This window comes from Phalacrocorax carbo, chromosome 3 (genome assembly GCF_963921805.1).
Source record: "Phalacrocorax carbo chromosome 3, bPhaCar2.1, whole genome shotgun sequence".
NCBI lineage: Eukaryota > Metazoa > Chordata > Aves > Suliformes > Phalacrocoracidae > Phalacrocorax > Phalacrocorax carbo.
Window position 1 is genome coordinate 3,748,144 of NC_087515.1, and position 23,794 is coordinate 3,771,937.

At 43.7% G+C, this 23,794-nt stretch overlaps 1 protein-coding gene across 2 annotated transcripts; it reads right to left on the reverse strand.

Moving 5' to 3' along the window:
- Positions 1-151: 151 nt before the first annotated feature.
- Positions 152-23,791, reverse strand: GNPAT (glyceronephosphate O-acyltransferase). 2 transcript variants are annotated; one of them, XM_064445649.1, is made up of 16 exons: positions 23,365-23,791; positions 19,726-19,914; positions 17,093-17,269; positions 16,120-16,249; positions 13,411-13,538; positions 12,886-12,961; positions 12,146-12,297; positions 11,924-12,054; positions 11,026-11,249; positions 8,289-8,534; positions 7,528-7,607; positions 4,889-5,029; positions 3,286-3,385; positions 3,101-3,194; positions 932-993; positions 152-631 (listed from the first exon to the last, which is right to left on the reverse strand). In XM_064445649.1, the coding sequence occupies exons 1-16, from the start codon at positions 23,614-23,616 to the stop codon at positions 588-590; spliced, it is 2,226 nt and encodes a 741-aa protein (XP_064301719.1). In that variant the 5' UTR covers positions 23,617-23,791; the 3' UTR covers positions 152-587. The 2 variants fall into 2 exon arrangements, with proteins under 2 accessions (XP_064301719.1, XP_064301718.1); XM_064445648.1 differs by having other exon boundaries at positions 19,726-19,917.
- Between the last annotated feature and the right edge of the window lie 3 nt (positions 23,792-23,794).

A 23,794-nucleotide genomic window follows, 5' to 3' on the forward strand; every position in this document is an offset into this window, starting at 1 on the left:
TAAGTAATTAAAGTGATGCCAAGTTGCCTTTAAAAAAAAAACACCACCACCACAAACCCCAACTCAACTAGCATTTCTGGTTATTGTCCAAGATTAGAGGTGTGGTCTTTGTTCATAACGGCCTTACCGTACATTTAGCCAGCCAGCAACATATTTTTCTAAATATTAATTTTAATAGCAAGTACTTTAATTCCCTGTTACATTTTCACAGCCATGAAGTATTTGAAACCAATCACATTCCTTGTTACAAGCATAGAAAAATGTACTTAAGTAGCCATTACTGTGCACGTCTCTTTAAATATTTACCCAAAAAAAAGAATAACCAAAACCATGTTTAATCTGTTTCAAAAAAAAAAAAACAACAAAACAAAACACAGAGAAGATACAAATACAACTCTAACCCTCGGCAGCAACAGTTTCTAAGCAGTAATGGCAAGCTGCCCCGGCTGAAGAACAGCTCTCAGCCCCCACGGCTCCAGGCTGGCCGAGCAAGAGGGGAACCTCGCCTTCTTCCATCCCTGCTCTGGCCGGGCGGTGGTCAGTGCTCTCAGCAAGCACTGACATCCAGTTACACCATCAGGAACCACTCAGAGTCGTGCAGCCACAGGCTTCTGTACAGGTATCCTAGCATCTAACAAGGGGGGGAAAAAAAAAAGTAAACATCATCAAAATGCTGTAAATACCACTCCATTAAACTACTTTTTCCTTTATTTTCCTTGGTCATTGGGTTACACGGTATTTCAAATAAAGAAGGGAGATTCAAAGCTGCAGTAAAAGACATCAGAAAAAGTATCGTAAGAAAAATATCATTAGGATTTTTATACAGATAAATCTAAGGAATTAGCAGGGAAAAAACTCTACATCTAACATATGTGCCTGTCCAAAGTGATCTGTAACTTGAGAAGCTCTCTTTAAATTGGAGAACACTTACCAAACATGTCCAAGATTTTATTAACAGCCTCTTGATTTACATTGTAAGTTAATCCATTGGACCTACAGTTAAAAGAAAAAACCCTGTTTCTTCAATGAATTTCTTATTCCAGTCATTTCTATACAAACAAACTGAATTGAACATTTTCCTAATTACATCATATTTTTCATTCTACCAGCACTCATATTCATTTTAAGGACATCGCAGATTTCTGAGCAGATTGTACTCAAGGATGGTAACGGTTTCTTTATCCCTCCTCCTGTTCACAGTCCCCATGTCTCTCTCTTCCTTTCAATTTTATTAGGGACAACCACAGGAAGAGAACATTTGTTTGTTTTCAGTCATATAATTTCCACAACCATATCTCACACTGAACCACATCTTCAACTGATGTCAATTTCTGTTGCACAAAATGGATTTATTCCTTCTATTTGAAGGGGGAATTTAGCTATAAACATCAGTTTAGCACAGGTGTACTCTCCAAGGGCACTATAAGCCTTAAACAATTTATTTCCTGAACAGAGGCATACGAAAATAGCTCAGGGTCATCGGCTGCCAGCTACGTTCTGTGAAGTACTCAAGACAATATGGGGACTTCTTGTATCAGGGACTTCCAGAGTTATACTTTTAAGTACAGTAAGAAGCACCACAACACAAATTAATTTGTTAACAGCAAACACATGTCACAATAGTTTTGTATAACAACAGCTGGTTTTTAAACTTAGGTCTATAAACCATGAACCGTGTGAAAAGCCCTTGACTAAGCTTTCAGTTAAATTGATTTGAGATGTCAGTGCTGAATCCCCCCAAAATTAGTAGTATTCCTAATTATTGCTTACATTGCCTGATGAGGCTTATTGTTACCCACAGGGTAACTCCTCTATTAAAAATAAGCAGGACTGTTCTCTTTGCTTATCAACGCATTGAGAAAAACTTTGAAAACCAAAAGGTAAAGGGAGTCAGAGGAATCATAGAGGTCTTTTCCAGCCTTAATGATTCTAAGACCATCAGGTCCAACCATCAACCCAACAACCTTATGGCTCCAAACATACCCTGAAGTGCCGCATCTATATGTTTTTGAACACCTCCAGGGATGGTGACCCCCCCACCTCTCTGGGCAGCCTGTGCCAATGCCTGACCACTCTTGCAGTGAAGAAATCTTTCCTAATATCCAGTCTAAACCTCCCCTGATGCAGCTTGAGGCCATTTCTTCTCGTCCTGTCACTAATGACCTGGGAGAAGAGACCAACCCCCCCCTCACTCCAGCCCCTCTCAGGCAGCCGCAGAGAGCGAGAAGGGCTCCCCTCAGCCTCCCCTTCTCCAGGCTAAACCCCCACAGCTCCCCCAGCCGCCCCCCAGCACACTTGTGCTCCAGACCCTGCCCCAGCCCCACTGCCCTTCTCTGGACACGCTCCAGCACCTCCATGTCCTTCTTGTCCCGAGGGGCCCAAACCTGAGCCCAGCATTCAAGGTGGGGCCTCCCCAGGGCCACGCACAGGGGCCCCATCCCTGCCCGGCTCCTGCTGGCCACACCAGTGCTGACACAAGCCCGGGGGCCGGTGGCCTCCTTGGCCACCTGGGCACTGCTGGCTCATGCCCAGCCGGCTGTCAGCCAGCCCCCCCAGGGCCTTCTCCGCCGGGCACTTCCCAGCCCCTCTGCCCCAGGCCTGGAGCGTTGCAGGGGGCTGTTGTGACCCAAGGGCAGGACCCAGCTCTTGGCCTTGTTAAACCTCACACAATTGGCCTCGGCCCATCGATCCAGCCTGTCCAGGTCCCTCTGCAGAGCCTTCCTACCCTCGAGCAAAACGACACTCTCGCCCAACTTGGTGTCATCTGCAAAGTTACTGAGGGTGCACTCAGTCCCCTCGTCCATATCCTTGATAAAGATCAAATATGTAAGATGAAGAAGCCCGCTAGTGAGTTAATGAATTTTGTTGCTGGGTCCCAAGGAGTGTTCTCACTACAAGGGGGTGCCGCTCTGCTTCTACAATGTGCGCAGAAAAGGAACTACCAGGGTCTTCACCAGAATTTGGGTAAATCCAATCACCCTTCTGTTGCTCAGGCAGCCAGGGTTCTGCTCTTCTGCTTCATACTACCAGCTTAGTCTTTAAGAATCGCCAGTAAGACCACACACTGTCCTCTACACACCACAATGCCAATCTTGCTTACATTTTCTTCTTCTTCACTGCACCCAGTTGCACAAGAGCTGCTAAGGCGTTTTTCTGCATGTCGGAAGACAGCGCTTCATAACACTGCGTATTCCCTACAGAGAAAGCAGAAACACAATTAAGTTTTGTTACCAGCCTTTAACAGGCTACGCTTGTAAAATCATGTTGCATAACGGCAGTACGCACCCTTCTCAAGAAGTTGGAAAACAAAGTTGCGGACTCCAGGTATAAACTGCTTCTCGGTAAAGGCTTCTTTTGCTTCCTTTGAGAGGTATCTGAAAATTAACTAACATTTAAAAAGAAATTAGCACATCTTTCCTTTTCACTGTCAGCGTGTTATGAATTACAGACGTGTCCTCATAAGTAATACTGTTACTCTCTTGACAAGCGTAGGAGAGGAACTCAAAAGGTATCATTACATAGAGCACCTGAAATTTTTATTACTCTTTAACAGGCATGAGAATCCTAATATTAAAATAAGATTAATTATTACTACGATAGTTACTGTAGACATCAATTTAGCATTCTTGTTCTCACAATCAAAAACAGTATAATTATTTTATGTCGTGGTTCAGCCCCAGTCAGCAACTAAACACCACGCAGCCGCTCGCTCACTGCTCCCACCCCTGCGGGATGGGGGAGAGAATCAGAAGTGCAAAAGCACAAAAAAATAAACTTGTGGGTTGAGATAAGAACAGTTTAATAATTAAAATAATAATAATAATAATGATTATAATAATAATAACAATAGTGATAATATAATAAAATGGAAAAGGGAAAAAGGGAAAAAACCAAAACCACAAGCGATACAACCGCTCACCACCCGCCGACCGATGCTGCCCGTCCCCGAGCTGCGATTGCTGCCAGTCCCCCTGGCCAGCTCCCCGCCCAGTTACCATACTGGGCATGACATTACATGATATGGAATATCCCTTTGGCCAGTTTGGATCAGCTCTCGTGGCTGTGCCCCCTCCCCTCCCGGCTCCTTGTGCCCCCGGCAGAGCACGGGAGGCTGGAAAAGCCCCTGACTAGCACAAGCTCTGCCCAGCAACAACCAAACCATCGGTGTGTTATCAACATTATTTCCATGCTAAGCCCAAAGCACAGCACTGCACCAGCTGCAGTGAAGAAAATTAACTCTGTCCCAGCTAAAACCATGACAAGGCAATACCTGTTTTACAGATGGGAAAAAGTGGGCAAATCAGCACAGTTCAGCCCATCATACACCAGCTCATCAACAGATTCCCCTAGGTTCAAACGTCTACAGTCCCACCAATCTTTTGCTGACATACCTGAGATTTTAGCCTCCTGTTTTTGCCTACATTGCTTATTACAGGAATGTAAGTGTTTAGTCTTATTAAAACCTTGGAAAAACAAAAGAATTTAAAGAAATACGGATGCAGTGACTCCCCAAAAAGCTACCAGATATGAAATGCAAACTCATTTCCACACCTGGAAGGACAGCCAACACAAAATGAATTAAGCAAGAGCTCCTCTTAAGAAACTGGTAGCTGAACACTCGCCGTGAAGCTTATAAACCCACAACAGGCCATCCCCTTACAAGGTAGTTACTGCTTTAGTCAGCTGGCAAAGTCTGAGCCAAAAGCTGAAATCAGGATCTCAGGAGGAGGGTGATACTTAAGATATTTATTACTGCGATTTCTCAACTCTTGCACTCCCCCGCCATGAAAACAGCCACTATTGTATTGCAGAAGTATCACAGCTCTCCTAGTTTCCCCTATAAAAGGAGAAAAAAAAAAAGAAGATAATTTTCTGAAGAACAACATACCTGATAACCTTCCACAAAAGGTCTGAACATAGCTGACAAGAAAGACACTGTAACACTTCCTTTGTCAGTAGGGTAGATTTCCTGCTGACTTGTTTGAATGGCATCGCATTTTGTGAGCAGAAAACATCCTTCCTCAAAATCCTAGGAGAGAGAAGCATAACTGAAATTTTAACATCTACAGTAAGCGCAGCTACATTTCCCCACAAAATCAACAACAAAACCCACAGAACAGGGCACCACTTCCATTTCTGAACTCAGTTTTCAAGAGACTTGAACGTAAATCTTCCTATATACCAGCAATACCCTATAGAACATGGGAACATGTTCTCAAACACAGCAGTATCTCGATGCACAACAGGCCTAGGCGCAAAGAGAGCAGCTGTGCTGCTCTTGTGACCGCCAGCCAGAGCTCCCTCAGGATTTTGTCAGAATAGGGTCAGGCTGTCTGGTTTGGGTTTTTTGTTTGGTTGGTTGGTTTTGGTGGGTGTTTTTTATTTATTTATTTTTAAAGTTGGGGATTGCCTTTATCTCACATCCACTGTTTGCGATAAATGATACCATAGTTCACTGACCTGTCCTCTACAAGAGGCAATACAATGGCCAAAAGTTACAAGTTATGGAAACGTCAATGCCAAGAGCCTTTTACTGCCGATATTAGTGTAAGGGGAAGGGGGGACAGGACACACACACACACACAGAGGATGCGAGGGGATGGGACACAGATGTGACAGCCACATGGATGACTAGAGGGGTGGGGCGCTACGAGACCCCTTAACATTATAGCAGTTATAGGAATTTGACTCCAGTAAAGTCAGTCATAGCCAGTCTGTTCCCTGCTTGGTTTTGGTACTTAAAAAAAGCCGTAAGAAGCAACAATTGCTAACAATGAAAACAAAACATAACTGTGCTATTCAGCCTTCTAAAAAAGGCCCAATTCTCTTCAATACAAAAATCTATGAGATTTTAATATAGTCACAAGACTTGACTATTCTTACGAAAATTATACTTATCTCTTTTTAATGCAGGAAATGTCACAAGTATCACCATCTGACATTTGGCCTTAGCAGTGACAAAAATCACATTTAATCAGTTTTAAATCCAAATAAAAACTACACGAGGACTTACCAGTTTATGTTGGGTATGACGTTGAACCAGTTTTTTTAACTAATAAACTTGTGCTCGCCTGCCTTTCGAGCTGGCTGGACTAGAGCCAGCTCCAACCCAGCAGGATGTGCACAAACCAACACAGCAAGACCTGCAGAGAGCAAGGCGCTGCCCGCAGCTTTCACAGCTTGCCTGTGTCCAGCTGTGTTAGGAGAGCACGCAGACATACCCAGCCCTGTAATAAGGCAGTAGGCAGGAACAACACTGGCTTTGTCTGAGTAATGGCTGTACGGGTCTGGGGGGTGAAACGAGGGGAAACTCTCTTCAAGCACATCGGATGCGACTAAAGCTTCCATAAGACTCTGCAAGGAACACTGTTACACCATTAAGAAAGTTCCCACTTTCAAAACCTTCACAGGCTGCATCGCCTCAACTCTGTAGAATATTTTTGGCTGCACAAATCTGAATCAGGCTTTACTACAAGCGCTTCCCGCATAGTGCTGGCAAGGTACTATTTGAATCTACACAAGATCAGTGCCAGTAATAAAAAGCTAAAAGGGCTCAACCATGAACCACCAAAACACTAAAAAACCCCATGTTTCCTAATGCACAGGAACATCGAAACCTTTGAAATTTGAGGAATAAGAGGAACGTTAGCCATTGTATGAACACCAGAGAGCAGATACCGCCATGCTGTGCGGTCACGGAGAGGTGGGTACAGAGGTGTACTTTAACAGCTGAGGCACCGGGCGTTGGCACAGTCGTCTGGCAGCCCTGCCATCACAGACCGCACACACGGAGCTACACAGAACAACTGATCACAGCTGCACTAAAGGAGTATAAGCAACGAAAGGACAATAGGTACTTAAATTTAGAAATGCGTACTCTATTTGTCAGAGATAATAAGGGCATACAATGGTTGATCATCAACTGGTATAATACCTATAGTTTAACTTTCTGAAAGAGCAGCCGTGCCCCTCTGCTACAGAGTCTGCAAGAGCTTTTAGGAGAAATTATCCTGGCGTACCTTCAGTGAGAACTCCTGTTTTGTGACAGAACATACCCGCTCTGTGATAGAATTCAGTTAAGCCTACATCAACACTTTTTCCTTTGCAGCCTAAGGTCTCTTTTGTAACTGCAGAGCAAGAGAACAGTATTTACACTTCATTTAAAAGACTGCTTTACATATATTTTTATATTTGTGCTGGAAGACTGGTAGGTCTATGCAAAAAAAGCCAAACTTCTGCTACAGTTCTTTTTAATAGTTCAGAACTGAACAGTTTCGGGATTTTTAGGTTTTTTGCTGGAAGAGGGGCAGGGGGAAGGATTGCAGACGCAACCTTGCGGATTCGGACAATGTTTTGCAACTAACCAAATGACTCTCTTTTAGGTTCTCCCTCCTGCTTACAGATCAAGTTGATATCACTGTAGGTGTTTATCAGAAAGCGCTCATTCTGCAGAGCTCTGAAATCAGATGCTATTTTAGTTAGCTGTGTTACTGACTATCAGTATTTTTGTATAAAGGATGTTTTTACCTTCAATGAAATGCCAGGAAAGAAGATGAACTCATGAGAAAAAACATCTCTCAAGAAGCTGAAGCAGCTGTAGACTTCCTCTGAAAAAAATTTTGTAAAGTACTGCTGTTTAAAAATATAATTTAAAACATGCAAGTGAAATGCCATTTCAGAGAGAGTACCTACTTTGAACACAATTGGGACTTGACATTATACATACATATACAGCAGAAACCACCACAACAGAACAGCAAGTACTCAAAGCACTTGATTCAATCGTTACCAAAAGAAAAGAGCAGGGGGTTGCAGCTTCTCAGAACGTGCATTAAATACCACATTATCAGATGCTGCACAAAACTAAGGCATGAATTCTGAAAAGTTTCTTTAAAAGCCAAGTATTGGAAAACAGTCAGTGAACGACTTCAGAAGCAGTAGTGGGAAGAGGACGAAGACAGAACTGGCTGTGCTGTATGCAAGTGTGAGCTGGGTGTAATTTGTAACCTAAACACCAAAGTAAGACACTTAGGAACGGGGCAGCTCATCTTAACCCTGCCCTCTCAGAAGAATACAGCTCTCTTCAAAAGAATCAAAGGGTAAACAAACAAAAAAGGCAAGCAAAAATACCCTTGCCCCCTCCCAACACACCCACCTTATGCCATGGGACCTTACGCGGAGCGTAACAGTCTCAGATAGCTCCCACTGTCATAGGAACCTCGTGCTCCTCTCACAGCCGACAGTGCAAGGAGCAAAGCCAGCGGGCTCTCAGAGCTACCCAAACGTACCTTTTCTGAAGCTGCGTGTCATCTGCAAGGCAACTGCCACCAGAGACGGCCGCACAAACACGTTCAGCAGCTGGTTTCTGTAGGTGGCACACATGAGGGTGGCCAGAGCACGCTTAAAGACGATCTCCCCTATGGCTCCATCTTCCACCGCTTTGTCATTCAGGACCACATGGCCATCAACGAGGCGAGCTACGTTGGAATGCAGGGTGAGGCCAGCCATGACGGCTTTTTTGGCACACAGGTTATCTAGCGGGAAAACGCACCGCTCAGGAAGATGCGAAAGGGAACATAACTGTATTGAAACAGCCTAAAATGCACCAGTACTTAACGGAGTTTTATCACTGAAGACCAATTATTACAGCAAACACTCAGAGAGGCTTTCTAAACCAATCCCTACCAGGAACTGGCAGCCTAGGCATAGTATGAGATGGAGATAACAAATTTCTGTAATTAAAGCACTTTAAATTCTTCCACTTGCTAACGATGACAAATACTTCTTTTGTCTCTGGAACCAGTGTTCTGAGCCTCCAAATAAAAGGGGATAGATGTGGTGGACGGATGCATTCATCAGTAAGGAGATGGAGACCATCCTTTTGCTCAGGCATTTCTGACACTACAAGCTTTGAATCAGATGCACAAGTCTCTGTAATGTTTTTCCTCAAGCCTCATATACACTGAAGGCCTCATCCCAAATTCAGTCTAAAGAAATCCTAATAAAAGTATCATTACATAATATATCTGCTCAAAGAGAAACCAGAATGTACTTAAACCCAACTCTCTTCTTGACACGTTAAGACAATCCTTTTAAAATGCCTAAAGCAAGGAAGTGTGTGGTTTTGGCTTTGGGTTTTTTTTGCTTGTTTGTTTTGAGTTTCACAAACCTGTGGGCTTTGGTTAAGCTTTTTTGTCAGTGTGACACACTGCGAACTTTATTTGGATAGAGAGCAGCATCTCAGGTCTTGAAAATACACTCACCTTTTGAGAATACCTTACATTTTAAACATGACCAAAACATTCCCTGCATCGAATGTGAACTCTTTGGCAAGCAAGGAAAGAAGTAATAAAAACTTCTTACTGAACACTAAAAATACACTTTACGTGCTCATGGCACCAGAAGCATATCAAATCAATATAGCCCCACAGAAAAAAAATAATATTCTTTCCCCTTAACACAGATTTCATGTATAATCTCCTTGCATCTGATTTGCTCCTTCAGCCTACTTTGTTCCAGTTTTGCTAGAGGTCCCCAGTTTCTCGGTGCAATAAGAAGCAGAAGCCTGAGCAAGTAATTTTGCAGTTCCTGTTTTAAATATAAAATTTCTAACAGCCAAGCAAAAGTTCTGCCTGTAACAACAACCGGCGTGGCAAAGGCAGAAACAACTAGCTGTTTGGACAGACGAACGGACAGGGTACATGTAGTTGCTAACTTGGTGACGTTACCAAATTAGCCTTTAATATATACTTATTCTTTCAAATCATTGACAAAACAAAACAAAACAAAACAACAAACCCTGTTTCTATGCAACGGCTGCCTAGAGCGGGGCCAGCACACTCCGACAAACCCCGCTCAGCTGTTGTCATTCCTGTTTCATTACCATGCCTTTTGCTATTCCCTGACTGCCTCACAACTCTACTAATACAAAAGCTTATTCATTGTTGCTAAGAAAACAATCAAAATAAATACGCAAACCTGTGGTATGCCTTTCATTTTACTGTGCGGTAAGATTCTAGATTATGCTCAAATATTGCCATGAAATTCTTCCTTTTACCAGTCTGGCAGGAGCAGACCTTGCCTGCATTCACTGCGGTGCAGATCCCTGAAAGTAGAAGTGATTTTCTTCCAGAAACGACAGAGTTCTGTTAGAACAGTAGCCCACTCCTATTTCTTTATTGCCATACTGAGAGGGATCCTTGATTATACACATGACTACAAAAGCAAAGATCCATGGTTTAAGTCTACCTACAGTGAAAAGGTGAATGTACTTGCACTACCCATTTTTTCTTTGCTAGGTTTACCACTTACGTCCTGAGGCTCTGAAATTAATTACCTGTGTCACCTTGGCTCACAGAGAGAAATTTAAAACAACTGTTCAGAAAGTTAGGAAGGAGAATCAACCTTTTAGCAGCCAATATATACATAGACATTATATGTATTTAAAAAAAAAGTGCATTTGTGCATAAATATATAAATAAAACTACCAAAGAAGCCTTTTCCCCAAAACTCATCACTGTTTCTGGGGATGAAGTGAAATTCAAAGACAAATAGGACAACTTGCAGTTTTGTTTTCCTCTCACTCGTTTGTTTCTGCTAATTCTTCGCCACAGAAACAACTTGTACTGTGGTTGGTATCGAGCAATAAACACAGCATCACATCAAGTTAACTTGCTGCGGATCAGGTAACTGTCTGTGACTTACACAGGGTTCAGAAAGAGACATTAGGCAAATCTCAGTACTCTAATACAAGTATCTTACAATTTCCCCTTCATTCCACACTTCAGGATGTAACAGTAAAATTCTGTTCTGCTTCCACCTAACTGTTTTTCAAAGTATTATCTTCTACAGGCTAAGTCAAAACCTATTGGGTTTTAGCATAATTTTTAGCACATCCTAAAATCCATTTACAGCTCTGAGGAAAACATTCTGTAAAGTTGTCACTGTACACTGCTTCCACACAAACATCATTTATCCTTCGCAAGCAACAAAAGGAATAGAAATAATAACACTTTTTCTGCATACCAGGCCATTCAATGAATCCTCCAAAAGTCTGTGTTAAGCCTTTAAGCCACAGGGTCTTTTCTATTAGAAGTTCAAAATCCATGGCTGGCAAATTCTGCAGCAGGACAGCAGCAACTAGCACCCACGGGCTCAAAACCATGTTCTCTATTTGCAGGAGCTCCATTTTATAAGCTACGTCACTGACAAATTCTTGGATATCCTCAGATGGCTTTTGGGGAAGATGCCTGAAAAGAACAATGCAGTTCAAGGTAAAGAGCTCCAAAAACTGGAATATATATCACACCTTTTTCTTCTGTATTGCTCTCAGATCCATAACTACTTTATAGCACCTAACGCCTGGAGGGCAATTATATCTATGTGATATATAGAACAGAAGTACAGAGCAAAACCGTCCGTAGCTTCACAATAGTATTTGAAACACAGATCTCTCTATTGATGCTATACCCTTGCTGTCTTCAAGAAACATTCAAAAGCATTACGTTTTATATAACAAACTGCAAAAGCTGCCCAATCCAGTCATGGCTACAGCTCTCTGGCTCATGATCACGTAACAGTCTGCAGTGACATGAAGGGAGAGAAGGGCAGAATCTTTAAGAGGCAAAACCATCAAATTCTTGGAAAACAGAGCTTTGCCTGGCTCACGCATCATCATTCATTCTTAAAATGGCACCTTCCCGACACAGTACAAAGCTATGCAAGTAACAACCTGTTTCAGAAACCCCCAATCGCAAGCACGATAAGCCCCTCCTGAGACAAAACAGGTTCAGCGGTCTAAATAGTCAGATGGAGGGGAGATGAGAGAAGTTGAAAACAAAGTACAGGAGAACATCATTATTTTACACGGGTGAGGACTAAAAAAATGCCTTCCCCGTGCATACACCACGGAAAGATGTGGTACCTGGGAACCAAATTGTAGGGGCACCGGTTGATTCTCCCAGATGCCAAGGTTCTAAGCGATACTGGCTGGCCAACATAGATGTGTATGGTGCCAAAATTGTCACTGAGGATTCTTCTGGCTTTTAACAACCCCTAAGAAAAACGGGAAGAGCAAAACTCAAATTTTGGTGCTACAGGGTGCGTATACATCCACCTTTGTTCTGTTCTTAAGGAATTTACATACAGATGTAGATTCCTTGGGCTTTGGGACTCCAAGGAGTTCATATGCATAGAGAGATTCTTCTAATATCCTCTCATAGCTGATGCTGATGGGAACAAGGTACGTGTCAAAGACTTCACGTTTAAAAAATGGTTCCATCACAATGCTGAGAAGACCTGCAAATTGGAGGGGAAAAAAAGGTGAATCGCCTGTCTTTTTTGAGGAGGGAAAAGTAACTGCAGGTTAACTTTAAAAAAGGTATCTTCAGATTTTAGAAGCTGCTAATATGTGTGCACTGTGTTCATTCTCTCTTCAGGCAAGCAGAAGCACAGGCATTGCCAAGCTCTAAAACAGCAGGTGAATGTAAGCAGTGCGTTTGGACAACTATTTGTGCTCTTTCCAGCAGCACTGCGCTGCACTCGCACGGCATCTTCCTTCTAAAGACTCCCCATTACTTTTACAGTTAGCTTACAGTATTTCTTTGCTGGTAAGGGGATGCCTATTTTCTAGAAAGAAAATGGGGAAGAGTTACACAATTAAGTACAAAATGGGGCAAAGGGAGAGAAAGCAGCAGAGTGCAAGAGACGTGTACTGCCATTCTTTGTATGGCCTCGGAACTAACCACAGCGTTCGCTGCTCTGACAGACCTCACCGATTTGCCCACCACTTTAACGTCCCTTCCTGTCTGAAGAACTTAAGAAGCCCAGAGCCACTAACGAAAACGCTAATAATCATTAAAAGTTCCAGGTTTTCAACAAACCTACCAAACTTTGGAGTCAGAGTCTTGGCGGTGCGGCTTCTAGTCCCTTCAAGAAAAAATTCAACTGGGGCATAGCCAGTCTTCAGAAGTAAAACAAACAAACAAAGCTCGTCAGAAAAATAAAAACATTTCTTTACTGCCCACAAGTTTTCAGTACTTAAAATGTAAATTTTTTTGTAATGGAAGCCATGCATGTCTAACTTCAGTCACCTCTAAGCCTATATTCATCCACTGTATTTGCCACACAGTTAAATTAACAAAAACATTGTCATGACATATGGGCACATGATCCAAAGCAACTGAGGAGCAGCAATTTGTTTACCATCTACTGCTGAATTATAAGAACAACTATAACAACAATGGAGCACACGCAAGCCCTTCACCTACAGAAATTCTGAGGTAAAACGCATTTAATCAGACCAGTGAAGACTTTCAATCACACAGCTGTAACGTCATGCATATTTCACACGAATCATTCCTACAGAGTATTTCTCAAGCATACATTTTGAGAGGTCAGTAACTTATTTACCCTTAACATCGTTTTTACATATTCAGCAAACACTGCCCAGTAGAGTCTGTTCCCACCGAAGGAACGTCGCATGAAAAAGGCACCTGCCCTTCGCAGCAGCTCACCAACTATTTTCATTCCTAGGAAATCTGAAAAACAATCAAACAAAAACCAAAAAACACACACAAAAAAATTTATTAATATCAGCCAGCAGAATCAACCACTTTCTCTAATACACTGATTCAATTACAACAATAAAGGAAATCTCTCTCAAGGATTCTGTTGTTGCAAATACCTTTATTTGTTTTCAGATAATCTAGCAAGACTTATGTACACAGGAATGGCATATTATAATATGCTTTCCATTTTTTTTTGGTAAGTAGCATTCACTTAGAGAGATTTATTTTCACAACTTAGATCGCCAGAGTTTAGTCATAATAAAGACTAAGTTTTTGAAGTACATTGTCTCACTCATCGCCACAAAGATCAGTTACACTGAGTGTATCCTAGAAGACACAGAAATTAACAGACAATTATATTAAACCATTTATGATCCTGACTCATCACTTTGGGAGGTGTACACCAAACCAGCTAAAATTTTTTATAGTTCTCTAGTTTTAAGCAATGACAGTCAATGCTTAACTTGTCAAAACCAGGAAACACAATGTCAACAAATTTCTTAGGGAAGCATTTAAAATGATTCTACACAGCAGCTGGCCATGTGCCGCTTCAACTTCCTTGCCACCTCAATCCATGAAACACTTGAGATCAGATATTCACTCAGTAAAATAAATTCACATCTCCAGCTGCAACGCTGACAACAACTGCCTTGAAAATGTCATATGTCACACACGCACATATATGCAAGAGACAAAGAGAGCTATCCAAGAAAAAACAGATAAAATCAAATTGGCTACAGGACCCTGGGCAGCAATAGCAGCTCTCAGAGCTTCCCATGTGCAGAGGTCCACCTTTTTCCCTTACTCTCCCACTACCCACCCGCTCTCACCACTACACAGACTCTATCCCCTCCCTCACCTCCGCCCTCCTGCCGCATACTCAACCCCCTAGCCAGGATGCTGGCTGTATGCCCAACGCCTCTCCCCATCGCACACTGCCACCCCGCAAACTGGGACTGAAACGCGTCCTTTCACGTACCTCAAGCCCACACCTCACCAGCTCGATGCCTCCAACCTGACTTGCCCCCCAGACCTGAGATAAAAACGCAGTCCCAGCACCAGCTAGATTCCCGCTCATGTTCTGTATGAGCATGTACTCTAGTGTTACTGGCAACTGTTTACCTTCCCTTAGCTAATCCCCATAGATCTATCCATATGCTACTTGAAGCCAAGCAGTAACTAACAAAGCAGAGGCACTTACCACCTCTTACAGGACAGCATCTCTCCACTCAGCACAAGTATCACTTTCAGAGCAAGTTTGTAGACCACATCTTGTGAACCTCTAACACAATATGTAGTAAATACAACTACAACCATAGAGAAATGTGCTTTCTCCAGAGGAATTTAAAGAATACACACATGCAGAAGTGTAATCAAGCTGCAAGCCCCTAATTCTGAAGAACTTTGACCCTAAAACACTTTAAAAAAAAGTTAATCACTTAAAAAAATCCCTCTTAGCTAAACTAGTAGTATCTTAAGGTACTGTTTCAAGGCCCAAAACTCAAGAAGGCTCTAATCCAAAAGTCAGCAAAGGATTACACCGATACCCATGACAGCACATGAGCAGATTCTGAACAATACAGGACAGATAAGCAGCTGCTTATCAAGTCAAGGCAGATATGAGACATCGACTTTGGAATTCACCAGAATCTAACCTGTATCGCCCAGAGGCAAGATACCACTAACTCAAAGACAAGCAGAATCTCATCTTCCCTAGCATGTACATTCTCCCAGCATCTGCTATTTCCTACTGGTCTTCCTAACCTCTTGACTGGAAAAGCAGACTACGGTAGAGTAGAAGGTTCCCAGATCTTTGCTAGCTTGCCTGTGCGCATTACAGCGCTGCACCAGACCGGAGGCTGTTGTCTGCCTGCTTAGAACACCTCGATGATACCCAAGACTTCCAAGATCAGGTTTCTCAGTAAATTTCTGCCAGAGTCCAGATTTTCAAAAATCACATTAACTCAGAAGATATTTACTGTTAAAGTTTTAAATAATATACTGGCTTCATCTGCTTTAGAATTAAGTATGTCCAAAACTGTGACCTCTGATGTGAAATTTTGTCTCCCAGCCAGCTCTGCTCTCAGAAAGCCACATAACAGCGCCCTGCCAAGGCTTCAAGGGAATCGGTCACATCAGCAACAAGCACGAGGTGGCTGGCACTTCATATCTGGCTACTACGACTGCATTTAAAACTGTATGAAGTATCACAAGAGGTTCTGCATACAGGGTAGCCCTTTAGCAAGTTTTCACCTGTTCCCAGACAAAAAAAAAATCAGTATGGAAGTCTTCCTCACAACACCTATCTTTGCCCCAGCCTTGGGTCTAGAGATGGGGTACTTCAGGCCAAACTTGCTAGGAAAAAATTCATCTTTGATTGGACTCGGCACCAATGAGAAGCTTTCTGACACTATAAACAACTCACCCTAGGAGGTTTTAACAAGGCATATTTGGAACAGAAGTTAAACACAACTACTTATAGTAGCAGCTACAAGACCCCTTGTTACCAATTCTCTGAGTCCTGAAAACACTGTTAAAAGAACATACTTGCCTATTCCTGCAGCAATGACAGGCAAAGCCAAGTCATACGTATAGAGCAAATAAGACAGCATGAGAAAGTCTACATAGCTTCGGTGACTGGGCAGCAGCACAACCGGATGCTCCTGAATGGCGTGTTGCAACTGAAGGAAAAAAAAAGGCACAAACAATATTGTACCAATATTTACACACTGTTGAAATTTGCAAATACAGACCATCACAGGGCTTAAGGCAAATGGAACTGGTTTCTCTGTCCATATACTCCACACCTTTTTCAGCATGGAACCATAGGAAATTTGGAGCAGTAGTTTCCAGACTAGCAACCTGTGGTTCGCAAGCATCCCAGGACTCAAAATCCAGCGCCACCTCATTATGTGATAGTCTAATTCAAATCACTTTTAATGGGGACGGGAAACCCAATGGGGGCTGGAAGGGCTGACATTGCTGTCTTCCAGGGAATGCGCTGCACCCTCCAGAACGGCAGCATCCTGCAGTGGAACCAGGGGGAAAAACAGCTCCCCAGGGAACTGGGGCAAACTTCAAGCATCTCCTGACTCAGAGGCGCACAATGTTTCACCACTCTTAGCTGTGCAAAGGTTTTGCAGGAGAGCCAACCCGCTCAGTCACATAACATTGGGTTTTCACCCCCAATTGTGCTAAATGCATTATTAAATTTACAGTACCGGTTAGAAAAACTCTCTCAGTGATCCTAACGGAATCAATTTCACATGACTGCAAGTATTCCTTTCCAGAGGAAACATTTGGAAAATGTACAAAAAGTCCTGCTGACAGTTTGCCTCTAAAATATAATCTGTCTTTTCGCCCCCCCTTATTAAGAAACACAGCAATAAACACAAGTGCAGTCTTTTTTTTTTTTAAAAAAAAGGTATTTTTCATATTTGTTACTTGGAGCAAAGATTAAAGTCTTCGTCCAAGTGACTGGTATGAAAATATTGTAATTTTTCTTCCTCCCCAACAGTACTTACTCTTTGCATTCCTTCTTCATTTACACAAACTCTCTGGAAAAGCCGTTTAAATATTTTGCTCAGAGTAAAGGCAAAAAATCTGACAGCTCCTAATTGCATACTGTGGCCCATCTCATCCAGGATTTCCGTGGCTTCTTCTTGAATAATATCAGGTGATTCTCCCATCTCTTTTGCTAACTAAAGAGAAACAAAACAAAAAAAACGTCAGTCAGGTGCTGCTCCCTTCTCCTGGCCCATGCACGCCATTCTATGTGCCGCAACAATTACGGCAGAACTCCTGCAATAGTCAGCAAGATTTGTTTATGATAGGCATGCGTCTAATCATGCACAATCTGTTCGGTGTCAGCCCATAAGAGAAAGTCAAGTTAAAGGTCTTCAAAACCAAGAATAACCTTAGATATCAATGGAGGGGTGGGAGGGTAGATGTGCAACAATTTCCCACTCCAAACACACCACCTGAATGTCTTAACCTGCAGCATCTTCAGAGGAGATGTAAGTTCGAAGAATATTTCCTATATTATCAGCCTGAAGGAGGCCGTATACAATTTTCTTTGACAAGTAGAACAAAACCTATTGTTTGCAGAAAGACTCACAGTGTAAATCTTTAGAGTGCATTTGGGCTGGATTTTAAGACTTGGCTGAAGAACCTCAGCCCTATCACGCCTGAATTTCTTTGTAATGTGTTACTTTGGCAATGGCTAGCTGAAACGCGTACAAAGCACTGTCTCTACCGACTTTGCATATCAATGATCTTCCTGTTGCTATGCGCATTCCCTTTTGAAGTTTCTTAAAACAGACTTTAAATAATGGGCATCCCTCCTATTTGATACTTTGAATCTAGAAATATTTAATTGAAACATTAGTCTTTTACTGTTATGGAACGAGGAACATGCCTTTTACTGAACACAGAGGAAAGAGGAGGAATGGCAGAAGAGACAGCCTCAAAAAAATCATGGCTCTGTTCAAAGGGCAGCACTACTTACCCATTGTTTCTATTTTGTGACATATGAGAAAACCCAACTCCTCCAATCTACTTCCATATACCACCTTACCATCATATCTACTGGTTCAGTCATGTTTTAATATATGCACGTTATCCTTCATCCTGCGTATTTCCACATGTAGCTATAACTGATTATTTTAACCACTTAAAGAAGCCAAAAATGGCTTCCACTTGAGCCTGAGAAAATCAATCTCTTAGAAAGCCAAAAAATTATTCTCATTATTCACTAGAGGAAGAGATACTGTTGTCATTCACCAGTAAAAGGCTTACCACACAGTTGGTGTGGTAAGCCTGTGTGAATTAAGTACACATCCACTATAGAGCTAAGCACTTACTCCCCAAAACCAGGAATAAAAAAAAAAAAACCAGACCAGTCATACATAGCACGCTAAAACAAACGCACTTAATTTCACATACTGAACATTAGTAACCTCAGCAATTTGTCACAAGAACAAATTCTAGTGTGCCTCTGTAAAGCTGTGTAAACTCCGCCCGGGCAGGAGGCACACTAATCACAGGCTGTTGGGCATATTGCCCAAGCTGGCCCCAGCTGGATACTTTCAGTAATCTCTAGTGCAAAACTGCTAACTCGGTTGCAATGGCAGCTCTGCTAATCCCCTTCGACCACTTGACACTAGCCGGGAAAATATCCCTCAAAATCATTTTCCATCAAAAAAGCAGCACTTCAGAAGAAAACATCACACAAATGTCATTCTGTCAAATCCTCTGTAAAATATTTTCTTTCAGTAAATGTTTTAGCGTTTCTAAAGTTGAAAGATTGAATTTTATTATTTCACGCTACTTCGCGATTCATGACGGCAACAGGGCTACTTTGGATATAGTTTAGTTTGTCACATCGTAACAAGTTTTGATATATCATAGGTAACATTGACCATTTAAAAAAAAATATAAAATTTTTATGGTAACTCACTCAGGACTAACCAAAACGTCTTATATACTTCTGTTGGCCTCCAATTATTTTTGAAAATAGTTACTCTGCTAACACAAACTCTTATTTCAGCCATTTCAACCCAATGTAAATTATGAGCCAGTTTGAATATAAAATATTTCATCCATAAGAAAGTAGGAGCTGCTCTCTGTGTTAAAACAAAAATACTGTTACATCTTAGACAGTGTTTCTAATTCAAAGAATTCTCTGTGAAATATAATGCCCATTTTAGCAAACGTAGCATTTATGACTGCTTCATAAATACATCACGGGCCTATAAAATTCCTACAAGGCATGCACAAAGAACAAAAACATCTACTAAGAAGGAGAGTGCTTCTGTCTTTCACAATGCTGCTCTGTGGCATGGACAGCGGAGGAGGGAAGAAGAAGAGGTACTCAAGCACACTGGGTAAGTTAGATGGTCAAGGGTCATACATGCAAAATCAAAACACTATTTCACGAACAAGCTCACAACTTTAGTGGGAACTCGGTGGTAAATTAGTATTTGTTTTTCCGGCCAAAAGAGTATGGCTCTCAAGTTACTGATGTGTTGGACCATCTTTCAAACTACAGCTATCGTGTTTGGCAAGGTCAGCAATAATATTTTTTTTTCCCCGGCTGCTACACAAGGTTTGGCTGTGTTCGACCTACTTCGTTTTACAGCTCAGCATCCAGCCTCACCTGCTTGATAACATACTGAACTTGCTCTGACTGGAGAACAGCACTTTTAATAGCATTTGGCTTGCAAGGTGAAAGTCCCTTGTAGATCACAGGAGTGTAACATTTCATCGCGTATCTCAAGTCGCTGGACAATCGTCTTTCCTCCAAGATATCTTCAAACTCATCTCTTTTCTTTGACGTGAGCTCTTTCTGCTGGGAACATACAAATAAAGAATGAGACACTGTCTCAAGCCACTCAGTGGTCTGCTTGGCTACAGTACCAGAATACTGACGTGCAATACTTTTGCAATGTTTGGGGTTCTTTTTAGCTTTCTGTATGGTCTGCATTCCACACTCTGAGTGCATGAACAAATCTACCTGCTTGGAAAAACGCAGCAAGTAGAAAGTAACTAAAAAGGAAAAAAAAAAAAAACCCAAGAAACCAAAACCACACAACCGAACCCCAACAAAACAACTCAACCCTTTTCAACTGCAAAGATCCCCAAATCACCCTATGCAACATTACTTAATTCTGGCCAACAGGAAGAAGCTGAGAGAACACCTGGGCTTTGAAAGCTGAAGTGCCTCTCCATGATTAACAGGCATTAACTAAAACATTTTCAATTCCAACTCTTACAGCTGTATGAAGACAATGCCATGAATGACATTATAAAAACAAAATAATCAACACAAAAAAATAATCCCTGCTACTTTAAGTTGCATCTGGGACCTTCGTGATTTGGGAGGGCTTTCATCAAGCTTGGACACAGGGTACGTAAACCACAGCCAGGCAGGAACAAACAACAACAAAAGTCGTATCAGCCACATGAAGACCAAAATGCAGTATGGTGCACACGTAGTTAAAAAGCGAGCACAGGCTCTGAGTAATCAGCACCACTGCTAAGCAGGAAAACAAACTGTACATCAACAACTGATTGTGGATCCATCCCGCTGCAGAAATCTCAGTGACAAAGCTCTTGTCCTTGAGTCAGCAGGCATCCCCTACGCTGGAGGGAGATGTCTCCTATTATCTCCTATAACACCACAGTCCGCGTGAATGACACCTCCGTCTTTCCAAAACCGAAACTGTGTTTCTCTAAACTTCAAACCAGCAGCAACAGCCACCAGACAAGCAAGGTAACGGGAGCAAGCCTCTGTGAAACACAAATATAAGCGTATTGGTTCTGATCAAGCATATTTATTAGAAGAAGATACTAAAATAATAGTGCTTATATGTTCTTTTACAGCACCACTGGTGGGGTAGCACAGGCAACCCTTTCATTCATTCTGCCTCCTCCCCCTGTAACACAACCTGTGCAGAACCAGTCTGACAATGAAGGATAAAACATGTTGTTTCATGGGCTCTTACAGGGCCCTTTTCCCATGTTGAGAGGAAAGCCAGCAAACACCCGGGAGAGTGCCAGGAACAGATAAGCCAAACGCCCAGCAGTGGTGTCCGGCTTTTCAACCTTGGGAGAGGGAGTCAGGTTTCGCTGCCAGCTGACCACAGCCACATCAGCAACACTATCAAAAACAGCTGACATTTAAAGTAAGTAGAGAGCAAACGTTTAGTTCCTGTCCATCCATCAATACAAGATAATTTGGCAGAACAAAAACAAAAACCCAAGATCAGGAATAACTCCATTTCAGAACCACAAAAGAGTCCTTCAAAGCCTCAACTGGATCAAAAGCCACTTCCATTTTATCAGAGAACACAAATCCTACTATAATTTTTGACCTTCTCATTCTTTTCCCCACTCAGCAGAGTCAAATTTGGATACCATAGATCATCTAACATCTCTCTCCACTATTGAGGTTTAGAGAGTTGTCCCACAGTAACTGCAGAACCGACTCTCCAAGGACTTTTAAAACAATCCTAATCAAGGTATTAAACCCAGGCCCATATTAATTTACATCTTTCAGGGCTTTTTTTTTTTTTGCTTGTATGGTTTAGCATTACAGTTTTCAATCTTTCTTCTTCCACAGCCTTCAACCAGTTGGTATTTTGCAAGAACCAAGTAAGCTAAGAACTGGAAATAGTTCGTATTAGCCATTTGTTGCCATTGACACCTTATATCAACCGTCTTGATTAAAAATAAAACAGGAAAAAAAACCTTATACCCTGTAATAGCAAAAAAGATAGTCCAGAATAGCATCAGAAACCATTAGTTGGCTTTAAGTAGTCGCATACTCATCTAAGTAGGTGTAAAGTCATTGCTCAAAAAATCTAGGCAACTTTTATTTCAATTACCAGAGTTTAGATCCTGCAGCGTGTAACTACATGAAACCCAGACGAGGAAACCCAGCATCAGGCTCGGGTATCACCAGCCACATCAGCAGTCACTGCGCTGCTACAGCCATTCCCCCGCACGGCTCTGGTGAGCGCAGTTTTGCAAAGGCCACGGACAACTGAAAAGTCACCTCTCTGGCACTGCTCCTCATTTCACGTTTCCAGAGTTGAAGAGCAACCGATTTCTCTCCATGGCAATATTCACACCCTGCCCCAAAGTAGCGCTGAGGGAGCCAAAACACACATTTACCAACCACCGAAGAACAGAAATGCCGCTTTTACACGTTACAGCCAAGCTGGTTTTCACTCTTCAGTTGTCGACCGGTAGAGAACACATTTAGAAAATACACTGTTGGAAGCCTCGACATCAGACAATTCAGTAACGTGCGCAGTTACTGCGACATTGGTGAAGTACAACAGCAAAACAGCGGGAGCCTGGAACTTCGCTTCCATATAACCTCTGAAAGCAATAAAACAGGAGCGCTCATGAGGCAGTTGGGATACCAGCATACAGCCAAAGCTACAGAAGAAAAATTTGAGAATCTCTGCTGAAACCAGGAGCTGTTTCCCTCTCCCCCGGCCCCCTCCTCTAAATCCAAGTAGGGAGAGGGGTTTAGCACCCCACACCCAAATGTCCTTGTGCGAGGCTGCCATAGGAGCTGCAGGGAAAAAAACAAGGTCAATGAAGTAATTTCCACTGTGTAGCACAGGAAAACCTGCTTCAGCCACTCCATCTCCATGACAATTTTCTAGCGCTGAATTTGTCGTCACTAGCAGGTTTCTGTCCCGCACGACAGCCTTGTGATGTGCCCCGTGCTCCGACACCTGCCACCCTCCGCCCAGCCGGGCTGCGGGGCAGCTCTAGAGAGGAGCCCGAGCCCCCTCCGACCCTTCTTAAGCCCGGCTGGTGTTTCACAGCATATCTGAGGGGAGAAGAGGCGATCGGGAGCTCTGACTGTCGCGACTGAGACGACAGGTACCGGAGAACCAGGTGGGGAGGAGAAAAGGGCTTGGGGCCCGCGGCGGCGGGGGAAGGCGAATTTGTGAGGGGAAACGTCCGGATTCCCGCTTGGCCGCCCTCCGTCCCCGCTGGGGCCCGGGAGAGGCCTGGTCCCCGCCCGAGCCCCACAGAGCGCAGCCCCCGCCGCCCCGCGGAGGGGGTAGGGCCGGGAAGCCGAGCGCGGCAGCTGAGGCCCCGGAAACCTCCCTCCGGACCGCGGACCCCGCGCCTCCCCCGGGGCACGGCTAGTTGCACCAAGTACCGTCACTCCACTCCAGAGTGAACGCCACCGCCGCGGCGCGGCGGTGAGGCGGGAAGCCCCTTCCCCAGCAGTACCGAGCCCCGTTCCCCGCGCCCCGCCGCCACCTACCGAGTACATGGGCGCCCCACGCCGCGCCCGGGCGGGCGCTGCCGCCGCTGCCGCTGCCATGGTCCTGCGAGTCCCGCCGCGCCGCCCCGCGCCCCGTTCGCCCACCCTAGCCCGCCGCGGTGGCTTCACCCCCGCCGCCGCCGCCGCCGCCTCCCGCGGCGCCCATGGCCCCGCGCCGCCCCGGCTCGGCTGCCCGGCGCGCTGCGGCGGGCGCGGGGGAGGGCGGGGGCGCCGTGCGATGGGCGGCGCCATCTTGGGGGCGACGGAAGCCGCTTGGGATCAAACCGCCCTCCGTTCTTCCTCACGCCGCCGCCACCGCCATGGGGTCGCGGGAGCCGTGCCGTCGGCTGGAGGCGGTGCTCGGCGCCCTCTACGACCTGGGTGGGTGAGCGAGTGGGGCCGTGCCCCTGCAGGCTGCATCGTGGCTTCC